The 27705-nt window shown below is 44.0% G+C and overlaps 1 protein-coding gene across 3 annotated transcripts in view; it reads right to left on the bottom strand.

The window, feature by feature from the left end:
• Nucleotides 1–12397: 12397 nt before the first annotated feature.
• PID1 (phosphotyrosine interaction domain containing 1) overlaps nucleotides 12398–27705 on the bottom strand; it is a 185440-nt gene continuing 170132 nt past the window's right edge. For all 3 annotated transcript variants that reach the window (XM_063915605.1, XM_063915603.1, XM_063915604.1), the window contains exon 3: nucleotides 12398–13262. In XM_063915605.1, the coding sequence (XP_063771675.1) occupies nucleotides 12786–13262 (477 nt within the window). In that variant the 3' untranslated portion in view covers nucleotides 12398–12785. The remainder of the gene's footprint in view (nucleotides 13263–27705) is intronic.

A 27705-nucleotide genomic window follows, 5' to 3' on the forward strand; every position in this document is an offset into this window, starting at 1 on the left:
ACCTGATACATAATTATCTCCAGGAATGACCGAGCAGCTACCATTGTTTGTCTGCTTGTGTGCGAGAGGCATTGAATGGGAGCAGTATTTGGAAGGCAAGCTGTTCCTTGTAGCGCCAATGGGAGATCCTGGGGGTTGTTCCCAGGTAAGTTAGCTCTCTGTCTGGATGTGTTTTAATAGTAGCCTTTATCATGAGGCCTACTGTGACAAATGACATGGCCCTATGTGGGCACTGCTATTATGTAGTGTTAGGACTGCTGATATCAGAGAAGCCGTGAAGTGGCTGAGCAGCTAAACATGTGTTTGCAAACATGTGTGACTAATTCTCTGAATTTCTATTACCAGATAGGTTCAGGTATGGTTACACGTAATTTTTAGTGTGCTGAAGGGAAATATAGGGGTGGGGATTTGCGCACCCCCCTCTCTGTTGTTTGTCTGTGACCCCTCCCCCTTTCCAGCACCTGATACATAATTATCTCCAGGAATGACCGAGCAGCTACCATTGTTTGCTTGTGTGCGAGAGGCATTGAATGGGATCAGTATTTGGAAGGCATGCTGTTCCTTGTAGTGCCAATGTGAGATCCTGGGGTGGCTCCCGGTTAAGTTAGCTCTCTGTCTGGATGTGTTTTAGTAATAGCCTTTATCATGAGGCCTATTGTGACAAATTACATGGCCCTATGCAGGCACTGCTATTATGTAGTCTTAGGACTGCTGATATCGGAGAAGCCGTGAAGTGGCTCAGCAGCTAAACATGTGTTTGCAAACATGTGTGACTAATTCTCTGAATTTCTATTACCAGATAGGTTCAGGTATGGTTACAGGTAATTTTAAGTGTGCTGAAAGGAAATATAGGGGTGGGGATTTGCCGCCCCCCCCCCCCCCCTCTCTGTCTGTTGTTTGTCTGTGACCCCTCCCCCTTTCCAGCACCTGATACATAATTATCCCCAGGAATGACTGAGCAACTACCATTGTTTGTAAGCTATTATAACACACCGGCTTCAAATCGTACTGCCTAAATTACTGCACCCCTCTCGGACCGAATTTATAAAAGGTCGTTCCTCAGTCCATAATATGCAACAGGTGGTAGCCGCCTTGACCCAGTCCATGTCTGACCCTGGTGGCAAATCCCTCCTAGTTAGCTGTGATGCAGATAAGGCCTTCGACAGGGTATCGTGGGCACATTTGCTTTGTGTGATGCACATGCAGAATTTTGGCGTAGGATTTATGACTTTCTTTCGTACCTTATATGCCTCTCTTACAGCCTTCCTAACCTTTAATGACCCGAATACATCTAGTTTCACCTTATTTTGTGGCACTAGACAGGGTTGCCCGCTAATCACCCTTATTATATAACTTAGCAATAGACCCTCTCATCCGGTTGTTTCATCTTCACACCCTTTGGCGTGGTCTAGACGTAGGATCGAATGTATTGAAAGTTTCAGCTTATGCTGATGATCTCCTTTTATATTTTAAGACTCCTCAGAAAGCATTCCCAGGTTTGTTGTGGCTGTTATCTGATTTCGAATGTGTCTCTGGCCTTCATATAAATAAATCAAAACCCAAAGCATTAGCTCTACATATAGGTGCAAGGGAGGACTGGACAGAGGGCTTTCCCTTTTAGTGGTCAGATTCTTCACTTGTATACCTTGGCCTAAACATATCATTGAACCCGGTGGACTTATATAAAGCTAATTTCCCTGGGCTGATTTCTCGTACGCGGTCAGACCTCCAATCTTGGGTGATATCTACCACTGTCTTATATAGGCAGATGCCACCTAATCAAGATGATAGTATTCCCCAGACTGCTATATGCCATACAAATGCTTCCGATTTTGTTGAAAGACTGGGACTTAAAATTGTTGAATAAGGCTCATAGGGGTACATTTACTAAGCAGTGATAAGAGCAGAGAAGTGAGCCGGTGGAGAAGTGGCCATGGCAACCAATCAGCACTGAAGTAACATCTATAATTTGCATACTATAAAATTATACAGAGCTGCTGATTGGTTGATGGGGAAACTTCTCCACTGGCTCACTTCTCCGCTCTTATGACTGCTTAGTAAATGTACCCCTTAGTACTTTTATCTGGGAAGGGAAAAATACCAGAATATCGATGTTCAAGCTAAGACAATCACCTTCCCTGGGTGGCATGAATTTACCCTGCATACGAAGCTATGCCTTGGCAGCGAATTATCGATACGCAGTGGACTGGATAAATACCACCAATAATTATGCAAACACTATCCTAGAGAAAGCCTTCTGTCCAGACCTGTCTTTACCTGGTTTGTTACATTTGAAACCTTCTGAATACCCCACCACCATTGCTGGTAACTTATTACTTACAACCACTTGTGCCGCTTGGCGGTTATCTCGCTCCAACTTAAAAAAAACTCTTCTCTTATAACACCATATTCTTGTGCGTTTACCATACTACTAATACTCGTAACTCATTATCATGCTACTCCCCACGGTCCGTGGCCTGGAACAGGGAATGACTTAGTTTACTTACACATGTTTTGGAAAAGGATGGCTGGAAAATGTTATCTTTACAGCAATTGCAAGACAAATACCCAAATCTCTCCATTCCTTTATTTGTATATTACCAAATAAGAAGTTATACTTCCACTGTTCTCTCCAAATTCACTGACAAAGATATCTCGAATGAACTCGATATTTTTGGTTGATCAGGCTAATGGCAGGGTGTGCAATACCTCTTTATTATATGCATACATCAAAAGACAGCTTTCTCCAGAGGGTTCACGGGGAGGGCTGGCAAAATGGACTACAGATTTACCAGATGTCCCCCAGTGGGAAGAAGATACCATCTGGAACCACTGCCCATTCGGAGCGAACCTGGTGTCATGGAAGAGATATATAGACAATGTATTTTTTATTTGGAGAGGAGGGGAGGATCTTTTAACGGATTTTATTAATTATTTGAATACGAATGTTTTAAATATTTCCTTCACCTTCGAGTACAGTAACACTAAAATTAACTTTTTAGATGTGACGGTATATATAGAAAATAATCACATCCAAACTATGAATTTTAAGAAACCCACAGACTCTGGGGCATATATAGGAACTACAAGCTGTCATCATCCCAACTGGTTGGGATCTATACCAGAGGAACAGTTTAGACAACTCAAACGAAACTGTACTAAATCAGAAATGTTTGAAACACAGGCGGAGGAAATGAAAGAAAAAAAATTGGCATCAGGATACCAAAGGGAAAAAGTACAGGATGCCATTAATAAAGTAACAACTATAGACAGGAAAGATCTACTGCAACCTCAGAAAACTAACAAAGAAACTAATAATTTTGAGTGGGCGCTCATAACATCGTTCAGTAGCCAGTATAAGAATATCGAACAATCCCTGAATAAGCACTGGGGAATACTAAAGAAGGACCCCATTATTGGGAATCTACTACCTATCAAGTGCATATTTAGGAAAGCTCCTAACTTAAAAACCACCCTGGTAAAGAGTGCCCAACCACCAAGAAAACCTATGTATACCATCAAGTCCAAGGGTTTCTTTAGGTGTGGGTTATGCGTGGGCTGCAGGGGCATAAAAGCAGGGACTAGCAAAATTACAGAAGTATCTATCAATTAAAATAATTGGAAAATAAATTCATTACATGCAATAGCTCCAATGTAATATATGCCATAAATTGCAATTGTGGGTTATGGTATATAGGACGCACGTCAAGACCTTTGAAAGTTCGCGTCAGCGAACACTTACGTAACATCAGAAATGGATTGACAACCCATTCTCTTTCATAGCATTTTAGAACACATCATCAGGGTACTGTAGGAGCAATTAAAATGTTCTGTGGTATTAGACATATAAAAGGCCACTGGAGGCGGAATTACATAGCTAATCAATTAGCTAAGGTGGAAATTAAAGCCATTTTTGATTTAGGAACTTTAAAACCCAGTGGTCTTAATTCGGATTTTGAGGTCAAATGGTTTTTATAAGATTTTTTATTCTCATTTTGGGCCATCTATAATCCGCTTTTAATATGTGTTGTTGTTCTCTTACTTTTTTTTAACTGTTTTAACTTGTTTTCGTTTGTTTTTTAATAATAGAATTCTGTTCTTATTCTATTATGACATCACCGGAAGTGACATTACGCCCCACCGTCAGTATGAAATTGTGGGACTTATTTATTTATGTGATGGACAGATCAACTGTGGTAAAACAATATTATATACCCATGAGCATATGTTTTATAAAACGAGCACTAAGAGACGGGGATTTTCGAACTGAGTGCGGAGACCAGAAGTGACATGACGCACGAGATGGGACTGGAAGGCCGGTTACCATGACAACCCGTGTGTACGGAAACGGGCTCCGGGACGTATGCGCAGCAGGACCAAAGGGGGAGAGGATTAATTGCTGTATAGGGTCCAGCTGCGGACTAATGAATCTGATTGGTGGATTATTTAAATTTGTCCCTCTATGGAAGGATCAGCATTCTGACCTGAACCTTGAGAACGACCCCAGCACGGGGTAGAAATGCATTGATGTTCCTGTGGTGGCATCAGTGAGCGGAGTTATACAACCTGGATCCAGCAGTTACGACCATGCTGAGTGTGGGCTGATCTGGAGCACCCATATTGGGACACATATGCTGACAGGGACTGTTTGACCACAGTTCCCTCTGATTCTGGTAATTACCCGTCTCATACGCTGCTTAAGGATTATGTCAAATCTGATCCTATTATTTGTTATGTATATATATGTATAAATTAAAACATTATTTCACTATATACAATCTTCCATTGCTTTTCATGACATTGCACTTCTGAGAACAAAATAATTAACGAAGTGGAAAAGAGTGAAGGAATTACGGATAGTGCTGGCTAAGTGAACTCTCCAAATTTATTGTCTCACTAATGAAAACTATCAGCTCTGGAACAAGACCGACGACTTAGAAAATTGTTTGCGTTGAAATAACATTAGACTGGATGATCTGCCTGAATCTATTAAGGGGACAGCTCTGACCCATTTTGTCCGCAACACTCTCCCCTCGCTCTTAAGCATAGAGGCAATTTGCCAAGACATGGTTATCGAGAGGGTTCGTAGGGTGGGCCCAACACCAACTCCTAACCACGTGTTACCCTGTTCCGCTGTCTGAACTATTTACATAAAATGGAAATCTGGTCAGCTTCTCGCAAGGCTAAAACCTTGTCATGGGAAGGTCACAAGCTCCACATTTTTCAAGACTACTCCGCCGAGCTATCGAGGGCTAGGAAGTCCTTTCCCCCTGTCTGCTCCCAACACATGGCTGAAGGTCGCAAATTTGGTCTATTGTACCCCGCTAGACTCCGTATATATGACGGGACATCTTTCAAAGATTTCACTAATCCCTCTGATGCTATGGCCTATCTCCAGGAACTTGCCCAAGCTACAGATGCCGACATCTCCGATGCTGCAGAGTGATACTCAGACTCCCTCTTCATCTTTACCTGGTCGTTTATTAAGTTACTGCTCCCACTCTACTTCTGGACATGTCTGTACAAAGTTTATTGTATGCAATTTAGATTGTCCACGTCACCTTAGCAGTTTCTCTTTGTGATATTTACAGCCATATTTCTAATGTTTTGTGAATTAATATGAATCGCATTTCTCTCATTTGTATATTCTTTAATATATAATAGGTGGAGGTCTCCGGACCTTAGTTCTCTTAGTTGCTTACCTGGGGAGTGGAAAAGGAGCTGCTGTCCTCCCTCGGATGACTGTAGCCGATATTCTGTTATTTTCTTTCGGTCTAGGAAGTCCCGCAACACACGCTTGCGTGTGTTTGCTCTCTCCAACATGTGTCTATACCACTTTCCAGCCTCCCGTTCCTCCTATACTTGCTTCTCCTTCCACTTTACCTCCCCCTCTGTGCACTAACTTTTGTTTTTCAGGTACGCTTGATGATGGTACATCATGCTGGGTTTATGTATTGGCAGCCTACTTATTTTTCCTCCTCGTCCCTTGATTAATGCCTGATTTGCGCTGCGGCACATGGAATGTTGGAGGCATTAACTCCCCTGCCTAGAGGAGGAAACTTCTGCTGTACTTGCAGAAAAGTAATGTGGATGTAGCATTTCTCCAAGAAACGCACCGGACTGCTCCCGAGACAGCTAAATTGGGCATGTTCAGTTGGTCTGTTTTGGCTTCGTCTTCTTACAATTCCAGGGCCCGTGGTGTAGTCATCCTGGTTAGACGTTCTCTCCCCTTCGAAGTTATACATATCACAGCCGATGACGTTGGAAGGTTTGCGATAGCCTCGGTCACTATATTGGGCAAGCGGCTTACGTTAGCTAATATATATGCTCCCCCTCCTTACTCTAGATCCTTCTTTCAGCGGATGATAAATCTTTTAACCCCTATCATGGGAGATAACCTTGTTATTGGAGGGGACTTTAACCTAATTTACTCCCCATTGTTAGATAAATCAATGGTACATGGGACTCCTCCCTCTCTCCCCAAGGTAGGCATCCCGCTTTTCTCTAAAACGTTACAGGTTGTAGACTTGTGGCGTGCTCTACATCCCACTGATAGGGATTATACCTGTATCTCAGTGGCACATGGCTCTCTCTCCCGCATTGACTACTTCTTTGTCTCTCACGATCTGTTCCCTGAAATCACTGACTGCACTATTGCCCCTATAGCTCTCTCTGACCACGCGCTGGTTTCTACTACTATCCACTTTCCTGATGAACAGGGCTCAACGAGGTTGTGGAAGTTCCCTTCCAGACTCTGTCATTCCTCCACATTTAAGTCCTTCTTGGAGGCTGCGTGGGATGATTTTTGTGTGACCAACTCTGAGCACATCAATTCAGACCCTTCTCTATTTTGGATGTCGGCGAAGGCTGTGCTCAGGGGGGCAATCATCTCGTTCAACGCGGCCTCCAATAAGAAATACTCTGCACACGGGCCCTCATTCCGAGTTGTTCGCTCGTTCTTTTTCATCGCATCGCAGTGAAAATCCGCTTAGTACGCATGCGCAAAGTTCGCACTGCGACTGCGCCAAGTAACTTTACTATGAAGAAAGTATTTTTACTCACGGCTTTTTCTTCGCTCCGGCGATCGTAATGTGATTGACAGGAAATGGGTGTTACTGGGCGGAAACACGGCGTTTCAGGGGCGTGTGGCTGAAAACGCTACCGTTTCCGGAAAAAACGCAGGAGTGGCCGGGGAAACGGTGGGAGTGCCTGGGCGAACGCTGGGTGTGTTTGTGACGTCAACCAGGAACGACAAGCACTGAAATGATCGCACAGGCAGAGTAAGTCTGGAGCTACTCTGAAACTGCTAAGTAGTTAGTAATCGCAATATTGCGAATACATCGGTCGCAATTTTATGAAGCTAAGATTCACTCCCAGTAGGCGGCGGCTTAGCGTGTGTAACTCTGCTAAATTCGCCTTGCGACCGATCAACTCGGAATGAGGGCCACTATCTTTTGCTTCAAGATGCTTTATCCAAGGCCTTCCAAATTTACAAATTAGACCCCACACCTACCACGAAACAAGCTTATCTTCTTTCAAAGACTCACTTTGATGAGTATCTGACCGAGATGGATGACAAATACCTCTTTTTGATCCATTACAAGTTTCACAGATTTGGCAACAAATCAGGATACCTCCTCTCTAACCTGTTGCGAGGTACTTATTCTCCTGCAGTTGTTCACCCTTTCCGCACTCAACAGGGAACGCTGACTACCTCCAACAAGCAAATTGTCCACATAATGCAAAACTTCTACAAACTTCTCTACTCCCCAGCCACCCCCGACGTTACTCCCTCCACTTCTGCTTCGTCACCCCCTCTCTTTACTACGTCCTTTCCTTCTTCCCCACCTCCTGCTCCTGCCTCTACGACCCATGACCTCCCACACTTTTGGAACGATCTACCTTTTCTTATCCTCACAGCTAATATGATCTCCATGCTTCAAGCCCCAATTACTCTTCCTGAGGTTCAGAGAGCGATGAAACAGTTGAAACCCAACAAGGCACCGGGCCCTGATTGTTACAGTGGTGAATTTTATAAACTGATGCTCCCACGTTTGGTGGTGTTCTTGTTGATGTGTTCAACTCTTTGTTATCATCTGGTACCCCTCCCCCCCATTTTAATTCTGCCATTATTAAGGTTCTCCCTAAACCTGGCAGAGATCTATCCCTCCCAGGCTCCTACCGACCGATATCTCTATTAAATCTTGAATGCAAATTGCTGCCCAAGATCCTAGCAGAATCCTTAAGGTTATAATCCTTGACATTATCCACCCAGACCAAACAGGGTTCATATCCGGCAGGCACTCGGTGGTTAACGTAAGGAAGATGGTTGCAGCCCTACACGCCTGTCATAACTCTACCTCCCCTTCTGGGAATGCTATTCTTTCTCTAGATGCAGAAAAGGCCTTCGACCTTATTGAATGGCCACACTTATATGCCACCTTACGTCGTTTTCTCTTCCCAGACTTCTTTATCCACGCTATACACACCCTATACTCGTCCCCTACTTCCCACGTCTCCTGCAACGGCTTCCTCTCCGACTCCTTTCCCATAGGAAGGGGGGGGCGAGACGGGGCTGCCCTCTTTCCCCACAGCTCTTGAACCCTAAGCTTTGGCCCTCAGGCAGTACACAGACTTTACGGGTATTCATATTGGTGACATAGAGCTTAAGGTTGCACTAATCTTAGACGACATGTTATTTGTCTCAAATCCTTTCTTCAGTACCAGAGATTATGCACCTGATCTCAGACTTTGGGAAGACGGCGGGCCATAGGATCAATGTCACCAAATCTGAACTGCTAACAATCCACATCCCCCCCCCCTCTTCTCTCCTCTCTTACTCTCACTTCCCCCTTTGCAATTACCCAATCACATTTTAAATACTTAGGGGTCAGCATATCCCGCAACATGTCTCATATTTATGATCTCAATTTTTCACCGGTGATCTCAACTATGATTGCCAGATTGGAGTGATGGGCTATCCTCCAATCTGGCGATTACGTAGGGCGATGACACGTTTTTTATGGCAGGGGAAGAAACCAAAAATTGCCTTCTCCAAACTTGTGATGGACAGATCTGTTGGTGGTGCTGGAGTCCCCGATTTTCTTTCCTACTCACTAGTGGTATTTCTCCGCTATGCTGCCGATTGGTTGCTCGGTAAAAGTACATATACCGACCTGGCCTTGGATACTTCTCTTTTCCACCCTTACTACCCCTGCGCTCTCTTACATACACAGAAGTCCTCTATCCCCCCCCCCCCCCCCCCAATATTCTGGAACATCCCTTGCTTAGAGATACTTACCTTAGCTGGGTGAAATTGCATAAAAGGTTGAAATGTAATCATACCGCTTCCTCATATGTGACCCTGTGGGGGAATCCCTCGTTCATTACTTCCTCTTCATAATGCTCTATTTCTCCAATGGCGGGAGAGGGGGTTATGCTCTGCCTCACAAGTCTTTGATCCAGGAGGCCATGTAACCCAGTTCACTACACTGAGAGACAGGTACTCCCTTTCATTCTCACATTTCTTCATATTCCTTCAAACCAGACACTATATTTCATCCCTGCAACTTGAGCCTTATGTACCTACCCCCACCTCTCCTTTAGCAAAAGTTTTTAAATATTGGGAATTTCACCCTTATAAAATTAAACACATTTATACCCTTATAGTCAACTTACCCGCTACACAAAGCTTGAATAAACTAGTTGCTTCATGGAAACCAGATATCCCGGATATCACTTCTTATGACTCTCTCCTACAGCATTATCATTCTACCATGACTATTTTAAGCTCGGATTACCTACAAGAAATACACATTAAATCTCTACACAGAGCCCATCTATCCCCTTACATCCAAGCGTATATTGACCCAGCTGTTACCGATAGATGTCCCAAATGTAGAGGGGCTACGTTTTACCATTGCTTCTGGAATTGTACTAAGATCAGGCGTTTTTGGAATAAACTGTTCGGGTTCATTAACAACCATTTTCCTATTTATATTCAACCAGACCCCCTAGCATGCTTATGTATTAATTTTTCTGCATGGAAAGATGTTAGAGATATTAAACCGCTTTTTCCCTTGTTAACAATGTTTTTTACTGTCGCGAAAAAGGTGATTTTGAAACACTGGACCGCTAGGTCCGCCCCGTCACTATCTGAAGTCTTAAAAATTATGTTGCAAAATTTATACCTAGACCGTAGAACCACTAAACTTACTGGTTACTCCAGCCTTGCAGGCTTCTACAAAAAATGGGGCCCTTTTATGTCCACACTGGATCACACTACTCAATCTCAGATTATTTTGGCCTTTGAGCATACCTCCTGGAGAATGGTCAAATAGGCCTTACTAGACCCAAACTCCGCCCCTCTAGTTTTCTCTCTTTCCCCTTTACTCCTTTTCTCCTCTACGCCTCTCTCTCAGGTACTGTCTTACCTAGCTACATTGCTACTTAGATTTTTTCTTTTTACCTGGCTGCTATGTACGCTTACATTTACTCAAAAGTACTATTATTCATGTATTGCCTCCAGCACAATATATGTGTACATGCTGTTTCCATCATCTCCACCGATAATTCTTCTCATTACGGAAGTGCTACTCCCCCCTCCCCCCCTCTTTCCCTCCCACCCCCCATCCTCTCTCTTTCTTCGTCTCTGTTCCGAGGTAATGGTATTTGATATTACCTTTTGGTCTAGGTCTGTTTCTGATGTTTATTATGTTATTCTCATTTGAATTTGCATGACCTTTACTGGCTTTTATGAATAATGTACTGTCTTTTACATTTTCTTTTTCAATGACAAAACCATAATAAAAAAGTAAAAAAAAAAAAAAGAACAAAAAAAAAAGGACCTTACGTACAGCTATATCACTGACTTTCTGGTACAATCTTGCAGTGCTCACGAATGGTACTCTGCCATTCTAACTTGGGTTCCTGTTGAAGAATTTTAGGCCAATGCTTATTCTATGTTTTATGCATCTTTCCCTGATATGTGTAACATTGAGCAGATCACCTGTTACCATTGTTCATATTACTGTGTCCCTACTTCTCCTTTGAGTTTAATTGGATTTCTGATGTCCAATTGCTTTGATGAATTCTTTTTGTATACATGTGCAGTTCTTCAATAAATTATTGTTAATAAAAAACAAACCACACACAAAAATAACATGAAAATGCTTTGGAAGAGTGGAAAGGAAAACACACAAGAACAGTCAACTTCTCCACCATTTCTCACAATAAAAAATACTTGGTATTTCTAAAATAAAACACAACTTACACTGTTCTCGTAAATAAGCCTGTATTTTACTTTTGTAAATAATACATTTTTATATGAAAAAGCAACATATGGACAAAAAAAAATAGCTTGTTTTTTTGTGGAGAAGATTTCCTTGACATATAATAATTAAAAAAAAAAAAAAAAAAAAAAATCTTCAGTTTTAGCAAACAGGACAAAACACATTCACAGTGACCCCAAAAAGTACAGATTTTGATTAACTATTAACATACATCTTATTAAGGAATATAATTTCATAAAATGCCTATGTACAGAATATTACATAATCCGATATATTATCAGACCTTCATGTGGGAGCCCAATACAAAAATAAAAACTTTATTATCCAATGTGCAATTTCCATTGCAAAAACATGACTGACTTATTAATCTGTCAGAAAAACATACCAAGTTACACAAAGCAACCCTAGATAGAATTATGCTGCCCTCTGCCAGAACTTCAGTGTCGTACCTCTAGTCAAACGTTGTCCTAGCTTATGTTTTCTATACACTAATAGGTGAATACATGTTCACAGTCCTAAGGTACAGGACAGAAAGGCTACATCAGGGACTTGTAAATGAGATAGAGGGGCAAACAGACAGTGGATTTGTGGAAGGAAGAAAACAAAGGTTGTACCAAGTATTGCAGCGTAAAGAGCTCTTTATCCAAGAAACAAAATATGTGGCTGGAAATAAAGTAGGCTGCTTACATGTCAGTAAGTAAAGGGTTTCTAGGATACTTGTGTGAAAGAGACAACTGAATATCACTGCCTGTAACTCTAGGTACAGATACCACCTGGTGCCAGAAGTGCTGAACATGGAACTGTAAAGTGCTTGATCCCATCTGAGGGGGCTCTGCCAGCTTATAGGAATCAAAAATCTAGACAGTGAGATTGCAGGACTGTAAACTAAAACATTTATTTGGCCTTTACGCAAGAATTCCTCAACCCACCCATCTTATAACGTACCTGTAGAGCGTGCTCTAAAAGCATAACCAGGAGTAATACTGTTATAGCAAGGTAGATAAGTGGTTGCACATATGGTTTAAAGACAATACAATAACTTGGTAAAATAAAAATAAAATACTGTATACAATTCATATGCTGTGTAAATAAAAATATGCTTCTGAAATGCTTAAAATTAACATTTAATTTAATTTTTTTCACTCATAAAAATGGGGCTTGGTCCGATTCAACTGGAGTTTTCATTGCGTGTAAAATAGTGATCCATTCTTTCTGAAATGACAGTGGATCCATGGGTTTCCAAGGCAACTGGCGTCAACATTAGATTGTTCAAATCTTTAAAAACTACCAGGCTCCAATTGGAGAGGTTAGGGATAAAGTGTGGTCACATTTTTTGGGAAAGCAGCATTGTAACAGACACTCTGTAGATGCTATGGTATTCTGCAGGAAGCGGCCGAGCAAATGTCTTGTGGTCCCATTCCCAATACAGACCTCCCATCATCTGCTGCTGCTCCAGACTGTTGATGCCTAATCCGGGAACAGGACCAAGTGCGTTCAGCCATCATCAGACTCGAATCCCTGAGACGTCTCTTCGGAGGAGCTGTCCTTGTGGATTCGCCCATCGCTCTTCATACTGTGGAAGGTTTTATTGAATGCCACCATCATAGCATGTGCCAGCTTTTTGGCTTCTATCTTGCTCTCGCACTCCACCGCATGGCAATCCATCTGGAAGGTCAGGTCATCATTGATTTCTCTGTATACCCAGGCGAAGATGTTGGGACTTACGTTGTGATCTGCTGTGCAGTAGGCAATCCGTGCCACCTGGAACGTGTCCATGTGCACAGTAGCTTCACCCTTGAGGTCTTGGTGGTGGAGTCGTACCTGGAAGGGACGGATTTCAAGGATGGCATTAGAGGGGAACACATCAGCACGTGCCAGAGTGTGGTTCTTCCACAATTCGATCACTAGCTGCTCTGTGCAGCCCGATGAGAACTTGACTCCTGTTGCAGAGATTTTCCCCAGATAAGTCACCTAAATACAAAACAAGAAGTACAGTCAGTAGCTGGAAAGTTAAGGGGAAAAAAAAGCATATATAAAATAAAACGTATATATTTTTAACAAGTTATGCTAGATTCAGGTATATAAACTAAAAGAAAGTTCCATCTTACAGCATAAAAAAAACAACATTGGCCCTCATACCGAGTTGTTCGTTCGTTGCCGATTTTCTCTATATTGCGATTAGTCGCTTACTGCGCATGCGCAATGTTCGCAGTGCGTCTGCGCCAAGTAAATTTGCTAAAAAGTTAGGTATTTTACTCACGGCATAACAAGGATTTTTCATCGTTCTGGTGATCGTACGGCGATTGACAGGAAGTGGGTGTTTCTGGGCAGAAACTGGCCGTTTTATGGGTGTGTGCGGAAAAACGCTGCCGTTTCTGGGAAAAACGCGGGAGTGGCTGGAGAAACGGGGGAGTGCCTGGGCGAACGCTGGGTGTGTTTATGACGTCAAACCAGGAACGAAACTGACTGAACTGATCGCAGTGGCAGAGTAAGTCCCGAGCTACTCAGAAACTGCAAAGAAATTTCTATTCGCAATTATGCGAAACTTTCGTTCGCAATTCTGCTAAGCAAAGATTCACTCCCAGTAGGCGGCGGCTTAGAGTGTGCAATGCCGCTAAAAGCAGCTAGCGAGCGAACAACTCGGAATGAGGGCCATTGTGTTGCCACAACTTACTGCATGTCTAGATGTTCAGGGGCAGATGTATTAAGCCTGGAGAAGTGATAAAGCAGTGATAAGTGGAAGGTGATAATGCACCAGCCAATCCGCTCCAAACTGTCATTTTCAAACCCGTAATGATTGGCTGGTGCATTATCACCTTCCATTTATCACTGCTTTATCACTTCTCCAGGCTTAATTCATCTGCCCCTTAGTGTTACAGATGTTGTCCAATAGAACAACTTCTTTCACCATCAATCCCCATCCCGTGGCCCCAACATTGGCTGCTGACAGCCGGAAGAGGAGTGTAATATCACAGGGAGGGGACTGAACCAGGTAATCAAGTAGTTAGGATGTGACTGTGCACTGCGTGAGGGAGGCAAGGGACTGAATTTGATGCAAAACCTATACATTATGGTCATTTATTTATTATTATTTATTACCAGTTATTTACTCTATATAGCACACACATATTCCGCAGCGCTTTACAGAGAATATTTGGCCATTCACATCAGTCCCTGCCCCAGTGGAGCTTACAATCTATATTCCCTACCACATGTACACGCACACACATTCACGCTAGGGTTAATTTTGTTGGGAGCCAATTAACCTACCAGTATATTTTTGGATTGTGGGAGGAAACCGGAGTACCCGGAGGAAACACACGCAGGTACAGGGAGAATATACAAACTCCACACAGTTAGGGCCATGGTGGGAATTTGAACCCATGACCTCAGTGCTGTGAGGCAGTAATGCTAACCATTACCCCATCCGTGTAGTATGAACCTGTCACAAGAGAGCACCTACAAATAACTGCAGAGTTAAATACCAGGTGTTGCCAATATTTTAAAGGAGCGATGCACTTTTGTATAATATAGATCTTTCTAAACTATGAAAACAATTACATGGTATTAAAATAAACCTGCAAGGCCCTTCTCAAAAAAGTAAATGATATATGACAAATATGAATGCTATTTTCCTGCGGGCCAGGAGTGAGGGACGTCTTAGGTCATACTTCCAACCACACACTGTAGCACAAATAATGCAATGTACAATATTTTTCTGCAATTTGTAGAGTAAGAGGATTGTTGCGTAAAGATAGGCATCTTGCTCAGCGTTTTCATTTATCATGCAGATTATTTATGTGTCCTACACTGCACTAAATAAACAGAAAGGAGACTATAGATAAACTATAACTTTATGAGCTTGAAGGTCCAACGTTAACAAGTAGTGACAGTCCTGAAGGTTCCAGCCTGGTCACAAAGCCACATTCTGTTCCATTCCACGGAATAAGGAAAAGGAGCTGACAGAACCGGGATATGTTTAGGTCTGCCAGCACAGACATGTTCAGCTGTGAGAGAAATGCACAAACCCTTCTCCATTCAGTCTATAGTAGGCAGAGTTGGCATGCAGCAGGGGAATGGCTATTTACATTCCACTGGTTTGCTGCTGCTGGCACAAGCAGAATGGCAGCGATACACTGAATATCTAATTTCCAGACAACACTGAATGCCACAGTGAGACGGCGGCTTAAATTGGACTTGTCACCTACACAATGTAGGCAGCTATTTTGGGGACTACACCAAAGTTTATGGAAAAGCAGCCAATACATCCTCTTGGGAGCAAGTGACTGAAGGATGAGGCACTGTTGAAGTAATGTATGAATAGAGTGTCAGCTCGCAGTGGCAGCCTCCATTGTACGTATGTGACAGGTCCACAATGCATGTAGCAGACAACTCCATAGGTTCCACCAATTCCAACATGCATTCTGATTTTATAACTACCTGAGGCAAATGGGAATTCCCATGCACAGAAAGCAAACTCCAATTGATCTATCTATGTGGTGACGACCTTGCCTAACCTGGGTGACTTCATGCACTTCAATGTCTAAAGGGAATTGGTTACTTGCACATAGGTATGACAGATGTCACAATCTTAAGCAAAAGAAACAAACCTAGATTATCCATTTTAGTGCAACAGTCCTCGTGGGGATACAGTTTCTGCTGACGGGGGAAATTCAAGCAGTACACTAGGTTAGCCAAGCAAACTTAACACTAAAGAGGTGGAATACGCATACATATGCACATAAAAAGACTTTGCCAAATGTAAGCATACCTACCACGTCCCAAACAATAGCAAATCTATGTTATGGAACTGCAGCACAATTGCGTAAGACCTCTACAGCCCTAGTGATGGTCTTCTGCCTGCAACAGCCACCCGCTGTTCCCTTACTGTACGAGACACACACAGTGGTACTTAGGATGCCGCCAGGTCTTATATCTCCGGCAGTTGAGGCTACACAATTGGCTGGAGACCACGGGATAGGAGGCTGGAGTAATACACATAGTAACTAACGGACCAGATTGGAACATAGGGGGTTAAGGACAGGACTGGGTCAGGACCACAGTAAAGGCAGAGAAGGCACGGTGAGGTGGAATACGAGCACTTTGCAGTTGAGATTTATATATATTATATATACATATATAATATAACAAAGTGAAAAAGGCGCCTCCTAGTGCAATACTGATAGTATAAATCAACCTCCACCAATAAGAAAACACCCTAAAAGTTGGAGGTGTACCGTAATAAGTGGTCTTACACCACCTTTATGCAGCGTTTAGAGATCAGAGGTCACTTAGATGTCCAAAGTCTCAATTCTGATCTCCACGGACACTGGGTGGCTGCAGCAGTCGATGAGTTTTCATCGACTGCTGCAGCCACCCAGTGTCCGTGGAGATCAGAATTGAGACTTTGGACATCTAAGTGACCTTTTGCATCCGGGAAATAACTATCAGAATCGGGGAAAGTTCGGATCTCTAAACGCTGCATAAAGGTGGTTTTAAGACCACTTATTACGGTACACCTCCAACTTTTAGGGTGTTTTCTTATTGGTGGAGGTTGATTATACTATCAGTATTGCACTAGGAGGCGCCTTTTTCACTTTGTTTTCTAGATTTTATGAAGACCTGTTTGAACAGCGGGAAGTTTGGAAAAACAGGCAGCCACCCTGGGAAACACAGAGGGAGTGCTCTGAACAAAACTAATACACTACTAATTCAATAAATTGCTTGGAGGAAGGTTTCCTGCGCGCCAAATATCACCCCTGGAGATTAGATTATAATATATATATATATATATATATATATATATATATATATATATATATATATATATATATATTTATTTTGGAGGCGGAGCACAAGGTAAACACTGGGGAAGCAAACAGGAGGTTAACAAATACTGGAACAGGACAAGGGTTCAGGCAAGGTAAAGCTACACTTCTGACAGGCAGAGAATCTAGCAGACGGCAGATAGTACACAGGACAGGCATGAAGTGTGGGCACATGGGGGGTCATTCTGACCTGATTGCACGCTGCAGTTTGTTGCAGCGGTGCGATCGGATCAGAACTGCGCATGCGCTGGCAGGCAGAGGCGGTCGCTGGGCCGGGGAGCGACAAGCAACTCCCAGCCAGCACGCTAAGGCTGCGCTGGCCGGGAGCTACTCCTAAAGTGCAAAATCATCACCACTGTGCGATGCTTTTGCACTTCTGCGGGGGTGGGCCGGCACTGACATGCGGGGCGGGATAGCTCTTTGGCTGGGCGTTCCCCCCGCCTATCTATGGTCATGATCGTAGCCCTGGAAAATTTTGCAGGGCTACGAGCAACTTGGAATCATCCCCATGGAACACAGACCAGCAGCTTACACCACAGCATAAACTAAAACTGGCAGGGAGGAGCTGGCCTGGTTGCCTCAAGGAGATCCACCAATAGAATAGCCAGGTGGCAGGGACACTTATTGGATATAAATGAATGCAGCTGCAGTGCTGCACGAACACCAGCAGCCCCGTTGTCCTTTCGGAATTGCTAAGCAACCAGGGACGCAGTAGCTGTCCGGCATCCTGGTTTCCAGGCAACAACCGGGACTCGGGGCGGCATATAACAAAATACTGATGCATTACGTACTCACACACAAAAATAAACGAGTAGTACTTGCTCTTGCGCCACCTTGAGGCCATTTGTTATACATGATTGTTACATAAAATAACATGGCAGTTCTATTAAAATACATTGCAGCCCCTCGCCACCTACCACAGCTACTAACATATGCGATCAACAACATAATGCGGTGACTGAGGCCCCCCACCTGTGAGGTGGTGTGCGTCACCTCCCAGGGGTCTCCACACTGCCCGCACGCCGGGAGGCAGCAGCAGCCTGCCCTCGGCTCCTCCTCCTCCCCCCCTGCACCCGGAAGGACCTCAGGATGCGTTGCTAGGGGGATGAGGAGATTACCTTCCTGGACCAGGGCTGCCTGGAGGAAGGTATGCCGGGAGGAAGGCATCTGCGGCGGCCGGCGATAAGAAGCCCATAGGCTTCTATAGGGTATCGCCATCCAGAGATGGCGATACCCTGGGCAGCAAAAAAAACGGCGGTGGGGTCTTAGTACAGTTGAAAATGCGGTAAAACCCCCGAAAACGGGGGTTTTACCACATTTTTCCCTTAGTACATCCTGCCCTGGGAGTGTAAAGAAGTCTCTCTCATGTCAAAATCTGCCGCTGTCTGCTCCACACCAGTCACATCATGGGGTCTATTCATGAAGCAGTATATAGTGTGTAGAAGTGAGCCAGTGGAGAAGTTGCCCATGGCAACCAATCAGCATTGAATTAACATTTACAATTTGCATACTATACAATTATATGGAGCAGCTGATTGGTTGCCATGGGCAACTTCTCCACAGTTCTCACTGCTCATGAATAGATCCCCATGAGAGCTAAAATGTATACAGAGTGAGTTTTATTAAAGCAAAGATGAAATTTGCACATATGTGAAAAGTATGATTCAAGTGAAAGAAAAACAAAACAAATCATAAAAAGGCACAAATCAGTGCAGTTTTAGGAATTATGACTGCAGATGTATCCAATGCTGATCTGCTGAATCTTAAAATTGGATATGGATGCAGGCTCCTATTACATTCAGAAGGCATCGGATTCAGTATTGAACTCTACATCAGTCTGTTGATGTTATGCCCTTTGAAAGAAGTTAAACTCAGACATTAGGTCAGTTTCCTCCACGCCTCTGTTTCCCCAGCTAATAAATACCTTCAACTTTGAGGACAAACAGACTTTATTAACCCTACGCCACCTAATTTGAGATTCTCCAGCAAGTACTGCTCATTCTGGCAAGGAAACCGTTAAAAGCGGAGCATTCGGCTGTGCTAGAAGATACAACCGCAAAGCTCTACACAAGACAAAAAACCCAAACATCTGGCAGGAGCTCCTGTGGAGCCAAAACATTGGATCCAGTTCTGCATTCCAAAGCTAGACGTACTCAAATGCACTCGACTGTTAACCCAACATTTGCCATACTATCACCAGCCTGTACCTCCACGCTGACAGCGCAGTGAATTGTGAGCTGGAGATTAATTTATGGCCTGGAGAGATTATAAAGCTAATCAAAACAGGTTGATGTCATTAAATGACACAGCTGCCTCTACAGAAATCCATGTACATTAGTTGCTCATACCACTACACTTCCCGCTGGTTTAGGAGTTTCTCCCATTACAGAAAGGGTACGTTTCTCTTCTTCTTGTAATGACCCTCATCAGTCCTTGGAAAGCAGAGGAGGAAATGACACAGGGGCAGATGTACTAAACCTTGAGTAGAGTTAACTACCAACCAATTCACTTCTGTCATTTTTCAGACACAGCCTGTAACATGGCAGTAAGAAGCCGATTGACTAATAATTTATCTCTCTCCACTTTATCATTCTCCAAGGTTTAGTACATCTCCCCCACAGTTACTGCACACAGGCTAATTCTGCTGCTCTATCTGGATCATTGTCCAATACAGGCATAGATTGTTAAATTTGATAGGGACCAGTTGTTGGTCACCTTGTTCTAACTGGACCACAACAGGCCTTCAGGAGGATTTCTGAAAGAGGAACAGCAGTTGTCTTCCAAATAACTGCTGGACACATTTGTTCTAGGGCAGCACATGTACAATTGTACAATTACTACCGAGGATAATATAAAGTGTTGTGGCCAGCTTTTCGGCCTGTTGTATGCACACAGGTGAAGCAGCCATCTTTGCGGCTGGAACCAAAATTCAGCCTATCAATTCACTAGGCTCTAATGACATAACTCTCTGTGTGGTCCTCAATGAAGTCAAGTGTTCCCAACAAATGGTCAGGTTAGATTAATTCCTGAAACAATCAAACAAACAAGGAACAAACAAAACGGCTACAAACAAATTTGCTATGGCCTAGTTATCCAAACTAGTCACAAGGTTTGTTCATGCTTCAGCAGATTGTTTTCAAAATCTGGCCAAGAGGAACAGAGATTTCTTATGCAAAACACTCCAATTCCCAGAACAGGGCTGTAGGTTATGGAAGCAATGGTCATGTCTCTTGGCTCTCATTCATGCTGAGAAACTGGACAACACATGCGCAGAACTTACCCGTGTAGTATAGATGCTAGTCGTGGGAGGTGTAAGCCCGTCATACTGCTAATGACCAACAAGATGTTCTGTACTGGCAGTACTCAATTATGTATAAACACCATTACAAGCACTGCACATCACCAACATCATCTTTCCAGTCTGCTGGAGTGATCCTGGCAGGAACAATGTCAGGAATGGCAGGGACAGAGGAAGACGGGTGCAGGCAGCAGGAATGTGTCTACTGGCTGTTGCTCACATACACATAATCAAAACCATTACACATCAATGTAACTCCCTGTGTTGAGAGATATTTTAAAACACAAACTATTTGGACTCCGAATTTGTAGAAGATCTAACTACTGTAAAGGCCCGCCGATATATCGCGGGTCCGTCGGCCAGTGTGTACGGCCGATACGTCTGTGAACTCCGTCGTTCACAGACGTATCGCGTCGGCCGCGCAGCACAGCCGACGGCCAATATATCTACCGATATATTGGCGCGTCGCTGTGTGTGTACGGGGCGGTCGACCGACCGCCCGTACACATGCGGCGGTGATTGACAGCTGAACTGGGCGGGCGTGTCTACACGCCCGCCCAGTTCATGACGTCAGTCCCCGACGGATCGGGCAGTGTGTATGCACAACACACTACCCGATCCGTCCATAGATATATCTGCAGATCAATTGATCTGCAGATATATCTATTAGTGTGTACCCACCTTAACATAAACCTATGTTCATATTTTATTCTATGGTCCAAATGTAATATACTGTGAGATATGCAAAGTTTTAGCTCTAAGACAGTGGTTCTCAAACTGTGTGCTGTGTCACCCTGGTGTGCCGCGGGACACTTTCAGGGGTGCCTTGGATTGGTGGTCAGGGACCAAGTCAAATTATTTATGGTCAATGTAATAGGCAAAACCAGTTCTGGCGGCTGTCAGTCATAAACTATCTGGACAAACAGAAGTAAATCTTGTCCCTCACAATATAATTGAACCCAAGGATGACATATAAAGACAATTTACTTAAAATTAATATTTCTTTCTAAATTTCTGAATAAGAATCTTTAGGCCTAGGGGCACCGTGAAAAAAATTCCAATACTCTAGGGCGCCGTGATTCTAAAAAACATTGGGAACCACTGCTCTAAAGGTACATACACACTGGGCGTTTTTGCCCAGCGTGTATGCACAGCGATGATGGCCGACATCGCTGGGCTGAAAATTGCTTAGTGCATACACACTGAGCGCTTTTCTCCTCTGCCCATCGATGTCAGCGGGGGTGAACGGCTTTCCATAGAAGGGCGCTGTGGAAAGCCGTTCACCCCGTCGTTCATCTACTGGTAATACCAGCAGATGAACGGCGGCCGCCGGCGATGAAGCGGGAGCAAGCATCAGCGCTCATTGTCGGGGCATACACACTGGGCGGTTTTGAGCTGAAAGCAGCTCAAAACACCAAAAGTCAGCTCAAAATTGCCCAGTGTGTATGGGGCTTTAGATTTAAAGTTGCTGTGTTTTCTTTTCCAATGCAAAATATGGTTAAAAACAAACAAAATCTTGCGGCTTAAATCCGACTGTCGGATTTGTCCGCTCACGGTGTCCCGTCCTGCCGCTGCTAGCGGCTACCGGGTGTATCTGTCAGCGGTGGCAGGGGGGAACTATCACGGGGGACCTGTTAGGCAGCCGGGGGATAATTTGACCCGTCAGCGGCGGGCAGGGAGAGGTATCTGCAGCGGCCGGGGGCACCTGTCAGGCAGTGGGGGAAACCAGTCAGCGGCAGCCGGAGGAGGCATCAGGGGCGGCTGGGGGACTTGTCAGGCGGCCAGGGGGACCCATCAGAGGTAGTGCCCTGCAGCCCGCTGCCCCGCCTCATGTCCTCAATCCGACTTTTTTAAAGTCGGATTGAGATGGTCGAAAAGGGGGCCAAAACTTTCGACAGAAGCACGTGGACTTGTCGAATAATTTGGGGTTATATTGAATAGGTCGGAACCCCTTCCGACCTAAAAAAGTCGAAAACTGCCATCTTCGGCAGCTTTCGACTTCAATTGAATATACCCCTATAACTTTTGGGCCAATACATCTACTTGTGCCTTACTCAAGTCCCAAAGCAGTGCATACCACACAATGCCGAACATGTGCAGTACGGGTCACCTGCAACGTAAAATGTCGCTGGGATCAGACTGTCAATGATTAAGGGGTCTATTCACGTAGCTGTGAAAAGTGTGGAGAAGTGAGCCAGTGGAGAAGTTGCCCATGGCAACCAATCAGCACTGAAGTAACTGTTATGCGGACTACAGTGTGCTATGGGCTATCTGATGGTTCTTTGCGACGCTCACGCAATTACCCTTGCCCAGCAGTATTTTAGCCTCCTGCAGCCAAAGACTTCGCCTATAGCAGCCGCCTTTCCAGGGCAGATTAGGTCTACCCTGTACTCAGATGCCCCCAGGTTTTATGTATAGACAAGGCGGCTATTGGAGGCTGGGCAAGAGTAAGTTGCTGTATGGTGAGACGTACACTGAACCCTATCTAGATACCACTGCACTACACGCGGACAGAGAAAAATAACAGAATGCACATGAGTGCAACAATGCACAGGTTGGAATATAATCTTAACACAATCAATATATACATACTACAATACACAGGTTGTTATTAGCAACAAGACCATGAATTCATGTATAATGCACAGGGTGTTATGAGTAATAAATAATTAGCAGTGAGTTCCTAAAGGAGCTTGGCAGAGCAAGACAAGGTACAGATAACAAGATTACTTGCTGCAGGAGACCCCTGGATTCCAGGTAAGGCAGAACAAAGCAAGACAAGGCAAGGTAAGGCTGAAGCTGTCTGAAAGGACTTCCAGGCTAGGTCTCACATGCACAGTCAAGAACTCAGGTGACAGGTAATGAACTCAGGATTCTGGCAGGAAAGGGTACACAGGATTCTGACTGGACTGGGTATCGCCAGTGTTATAATAGCACAACTGTACAGATTCTAGATTCACCAAGTAACAGGGGCCAGACACAGATACTATCAGGAACAATAAGCTTCAAGCTATAACCGGCATAAGATTCAAGGCAGGCTGGGTAATATTAGGAGCAATTGCCAATCAGAGCAGCCTGAAAGACTAGGCCCTCTGATGAGGAGACTCAATGCATCTGTTCAGAGACACACACACACACACACACACACACACACACACACACACACACCTCCTTATTATACGCTGATGCTGAACACACAGGGAACCTGCAGGAATATGAAATGCACTGAGAATGCAGGAAAATATGGCTTAATTATCTGACAGGTGAAACTGCACAGACCACACATACAGGAGACAGGCTGCAGTTACACTTAACACAAACAAGTACATAAGAAAACCTGGAATGCTAACAGACAGACTCAACATAAAAACAAACAGGAATGAGCCACAGCGGTGGCTCATGACCGTAACATTTATAATTTACATAATTTAAAATTATACAGAGCAGCCGATTGGTTACCATAGGCAACTTCTCCACTGGCTCACTTCTCCACTCTTATCACTGCTTTATGAATAGACCCCAACGTCTGATGCTGTTTGGGGGTGGGGAAGGGGTGGCGTCAGGCCATTGCAGACCTTGTGGGGGAGGGACGAAGTCCCGTGATAGGACGGGGTTTCCTGGCCTCTTTGTTGTATCTGCGGCGGCTGGCAGTTGGCCATTGGTAGCGCAGAGGATCTGATGCCATTTCCATGTAAGCAGCCGCGATAGCAGCTACAACCACATCAGAATTAGGCTCATTTTCTACATTAACTAGCCAAGCTCAAAACATTTCCACTGACTACTAATTTTTCAACCTGTTTACAACAAAAGCCTATTTTTTTCAAGTAGAGATTGAAAACATTTAAAATTACTTTTGTCTGGATTTTTACATTGAGACTTTACAGTCGATATATGGCAAAAAGAAAAAAAAAATAGTACAATGTCTAGGCAGTTGATAACAATGGGATCAGAACCATATAGCCTAAGCATAAGTATTTATATGCATTCATTATACCATGCAGAGTCATGCTGCTACACCTGATCACCGCCAATAGACCACATGACGACATCATCTATTATTTAAAAATCACTGACAAAGTACAATGGGGCAGATGTATTAACCTGGAGAATGCATAAAGAAGTGATAAACCAGTGATACGTGCAAGGTGATAAAGGCACCAGGCAATCAGATCCTAACTGTTAATTTACATATTGGAGCTGATTGGCTGGTGCCTTTATCACCTTGCACGTATCACTGGTTTATCACTTCCTTATGCCTTCTCCAGGTTAATACATCTGCCGCATTGAGAGGTGGATACAAAGACATGAAACAAGATGTCCCTGACCAAACCTCTTACAATCTATGAGGAGGTGAGAACACTTGATATGTAAAGTAGCAAAACAACAACAATTGTAGCTGGTGTTGGAGATACTTGTACATTTTAACAGACATTACCAAATGCTTAAAACTAGCAGAATTAATAACATTTTCCATTCCTGCTAATGAGCCTTTGATGTGTCTGTAGGCCTGTATATAATTTATGGAATGTACTTTCCATGCCATATGGACTTCAAAGCCAGCAGTGATGTTATTAACTACAGCAGGCTGCTGTCTGTTGGTACAGTCACAGCCACTATAGTAGAATTGTGCTAGGACAAGACCGGAGGGCATTTCCTGATCAGTAGCACTTGTACTGGGCCAGGAACATATGTTTGGCATCTCAAATCTTTAAGATGACTAAAAGTGTAGGGTTGGGATAATATGGTCGTCTTTAAGATGACTAAAAAAGTGTAGGGTTGGGATAATATGGTCGTGTAGGACGCATTAAAGCGGTTACTCTGCCATTACAGACTTACTGGATGGACAGAAAAGGAACTCTACCCTGAAATGAGAAACCTGCCAGCTTTCAATCAGCTACAGTACAGCCAGCCTCACTAAAACAAAGAAAAAGGTCAGGGAAAGTTTTAAGGTAATCCCTGGTGACAATGGAGGTAATTCTGAGTTGATCGCAGCAGCAAGAAAGTTAGCAATTGGTCAAAACCATGTGCACTGCAGGTGTGGCAGATATAACATTTGCAGAGAGAGTTAGATTTGGGTGGGTTATTTTATTTCTTTGCAGGATCAATACTGGCTGCTTTATTTTTACACTGCAAATTAGATTGCAGATTGAACACACCCCACCCAAATCTAACTCTCTCTGCACATGTTATATCTGCCCCCCCCTGCAGTGCACATGGTTTTGCCCAATTGCTAAAAAATTTCCTGCTGCGATCAACTTGGAATGACCCCCTTTATGCAGTAAGAGTAGTTTATTTTCATGTACTCCCTAAGGCAGTGGTTCCCAAACTGTGTGCCGTGGCTCCCTGGGGTGCCTCAGGACACTTGCAGGGGTGCCTTGGATTGGTGGTCCAGGACCAATTCAAATTATTTATGGTCAATACAATAGGCAAAACTAGTGTTAGTAGTCGTCAGTCATAAAATATGGAGACAAACAGAAGCAAATCTTGTCCCTCACCACACAATTGAGCCTAAGGATGACATATAAACACAATCTACTTAATTTAATATTTCTTTCTAAATTTCTCAATAAGAAATTTTTGGCCTAGGGGTGCCGTGAAAAAATTTCTGATACTCTAGGGTGCCGTGATTCAAAAAAGTTTGGAAACCACTGCTCTAAGGGGTAGTTCTAAACTCCGGGTGTAGTACTGCTGACCGGCAGCCAGGAGACCGCCGGTCAGCTTACGGACGCCAGGATCCCGGCAGCATACCGATGCCGGGATCCCGGCGGGGAGGGGCGAGTGCAGCAATCCCCTTGCGGGCTCGCTGCGCTCGCCACGCTGCGGGCTCGGTGGCGACCTGCGGGTTCTTTTCCCACTCTATGGGTGTCGTGGACACCCACGAGTGGAAATAGTCCCTGTTCGTCGGCATGCCAACCATCGGGATAGTGAGCCGTCGGGCTGGTGGAGGAGGTCATGTGACTGTCGGTCAGCTGACCGGCGGTCACATGAATACCACCCCTAAACTCCTACTAACCCTCTCAGTGAATCTGTCTCTAAAGCTGAACTAATTATTCATGAGAATTCATTTTACCAATCTAATAGAATCTAGTGACCTATCACTAATTCCTACTGAATGTATGGGTTGAAAAGGTCTGTAATACCCCTTTCAGACAGAAACAGAAATTACCGGGTGAAACACACTGGTCCTTTTTCTGTGTGAAAGGGTTGACCCGGCTTGTAATTTCCGGGACTTCGACCCTGGAAACTACCAATGTCGGAGACACAGGAATTTCGACATGGGTTGACCCTTTCACACAGATAAAATACCCGTGTTGATCTGCAAATTACCCAGTCGAAATTCTCAAACTGGTAATTTGCAGGTCTGTGTGAGGGGGGGTCAGACAGGTCCCGGCAAAACGACCAGGCATTGAAATGCCAGGTAATTGACGAGACTTTCAGACTATTCTGTCTGAAAGTGGTATAAGGGAAGGGATTGCAGTTATCCTAGCCATACATCAGACCAACTTTTATCCAACCGTCCAAACCTTCCAACTTATCAGCCCAACTAAAACAGTGTCCCACACACCTAACCAACTTTTCATCAGATCAGCCAACCCGCAAACTTCTTTTTAATAGACCAGCCAACTTCTGTCCAACTTGTGATGTCACAGAAGTAGGCGGACAGTGTCTGCCTACTCTGAATATTAAAAAAAAAAACAACACACACGCAAACAACAACAACAACAACGTGACAAGTGAGCTTTTCAAACCTCATTGTGGATACATTTTTAGTAGTAGACTTACAATGTAACAATTGAGAAAATAAATTGTTTCAGTTATGTGCAGTTAAGGAATGGTATCACTGTATCTAAATACCATTCACTACTGCACTTTTTCAATGAGAATTAAAAGAGGTATGCTCACTTAATTTCTAAGCAATCTAACTACATTGCTTAGAAATTAAGCACAGATCTCTGCTGTGTGCAGGCGACAGACCGCGCATCGATATCGCCGGCTCTATATTTGACATGCATGCATGCATGCCAAATCTAGTTAGATCGCTCACTTCACCGCTTAGTGAAGTGAGCGTTTCTCCCCCTCCTCCCCACTCACATCGCGCTGTGTGCTGAGCGGTCTGTGTGTACCCCACTTAATGCATTCCACTACACTTGCCTCATCCCTTGTACACGTAACATTATACATGTGTCCCATCGGGTTGGGTATGGAATGCCGGTGGTCGGGAAGCTAGCGGTCACATGACAGACCACGGCATCCCAACAGTGAGAATCCCAACACCGGACGGGGGTAT

Source organism: Pseudophryne corroboree, chromosome 4 (assembly GCF_028390025.1).
Source record: "Pseudophryne corroboree isolate aPseCor3 chromosome 4, aPseCor3.hap2, whole genome shotgun sequence".
NCBI classification, from domain to species: Eukaryota; Metazoa; Chordata; class Amphibia; order Anura; family Myobatrachidae; genus Pseudophryne; species Pseudophryne corroboree.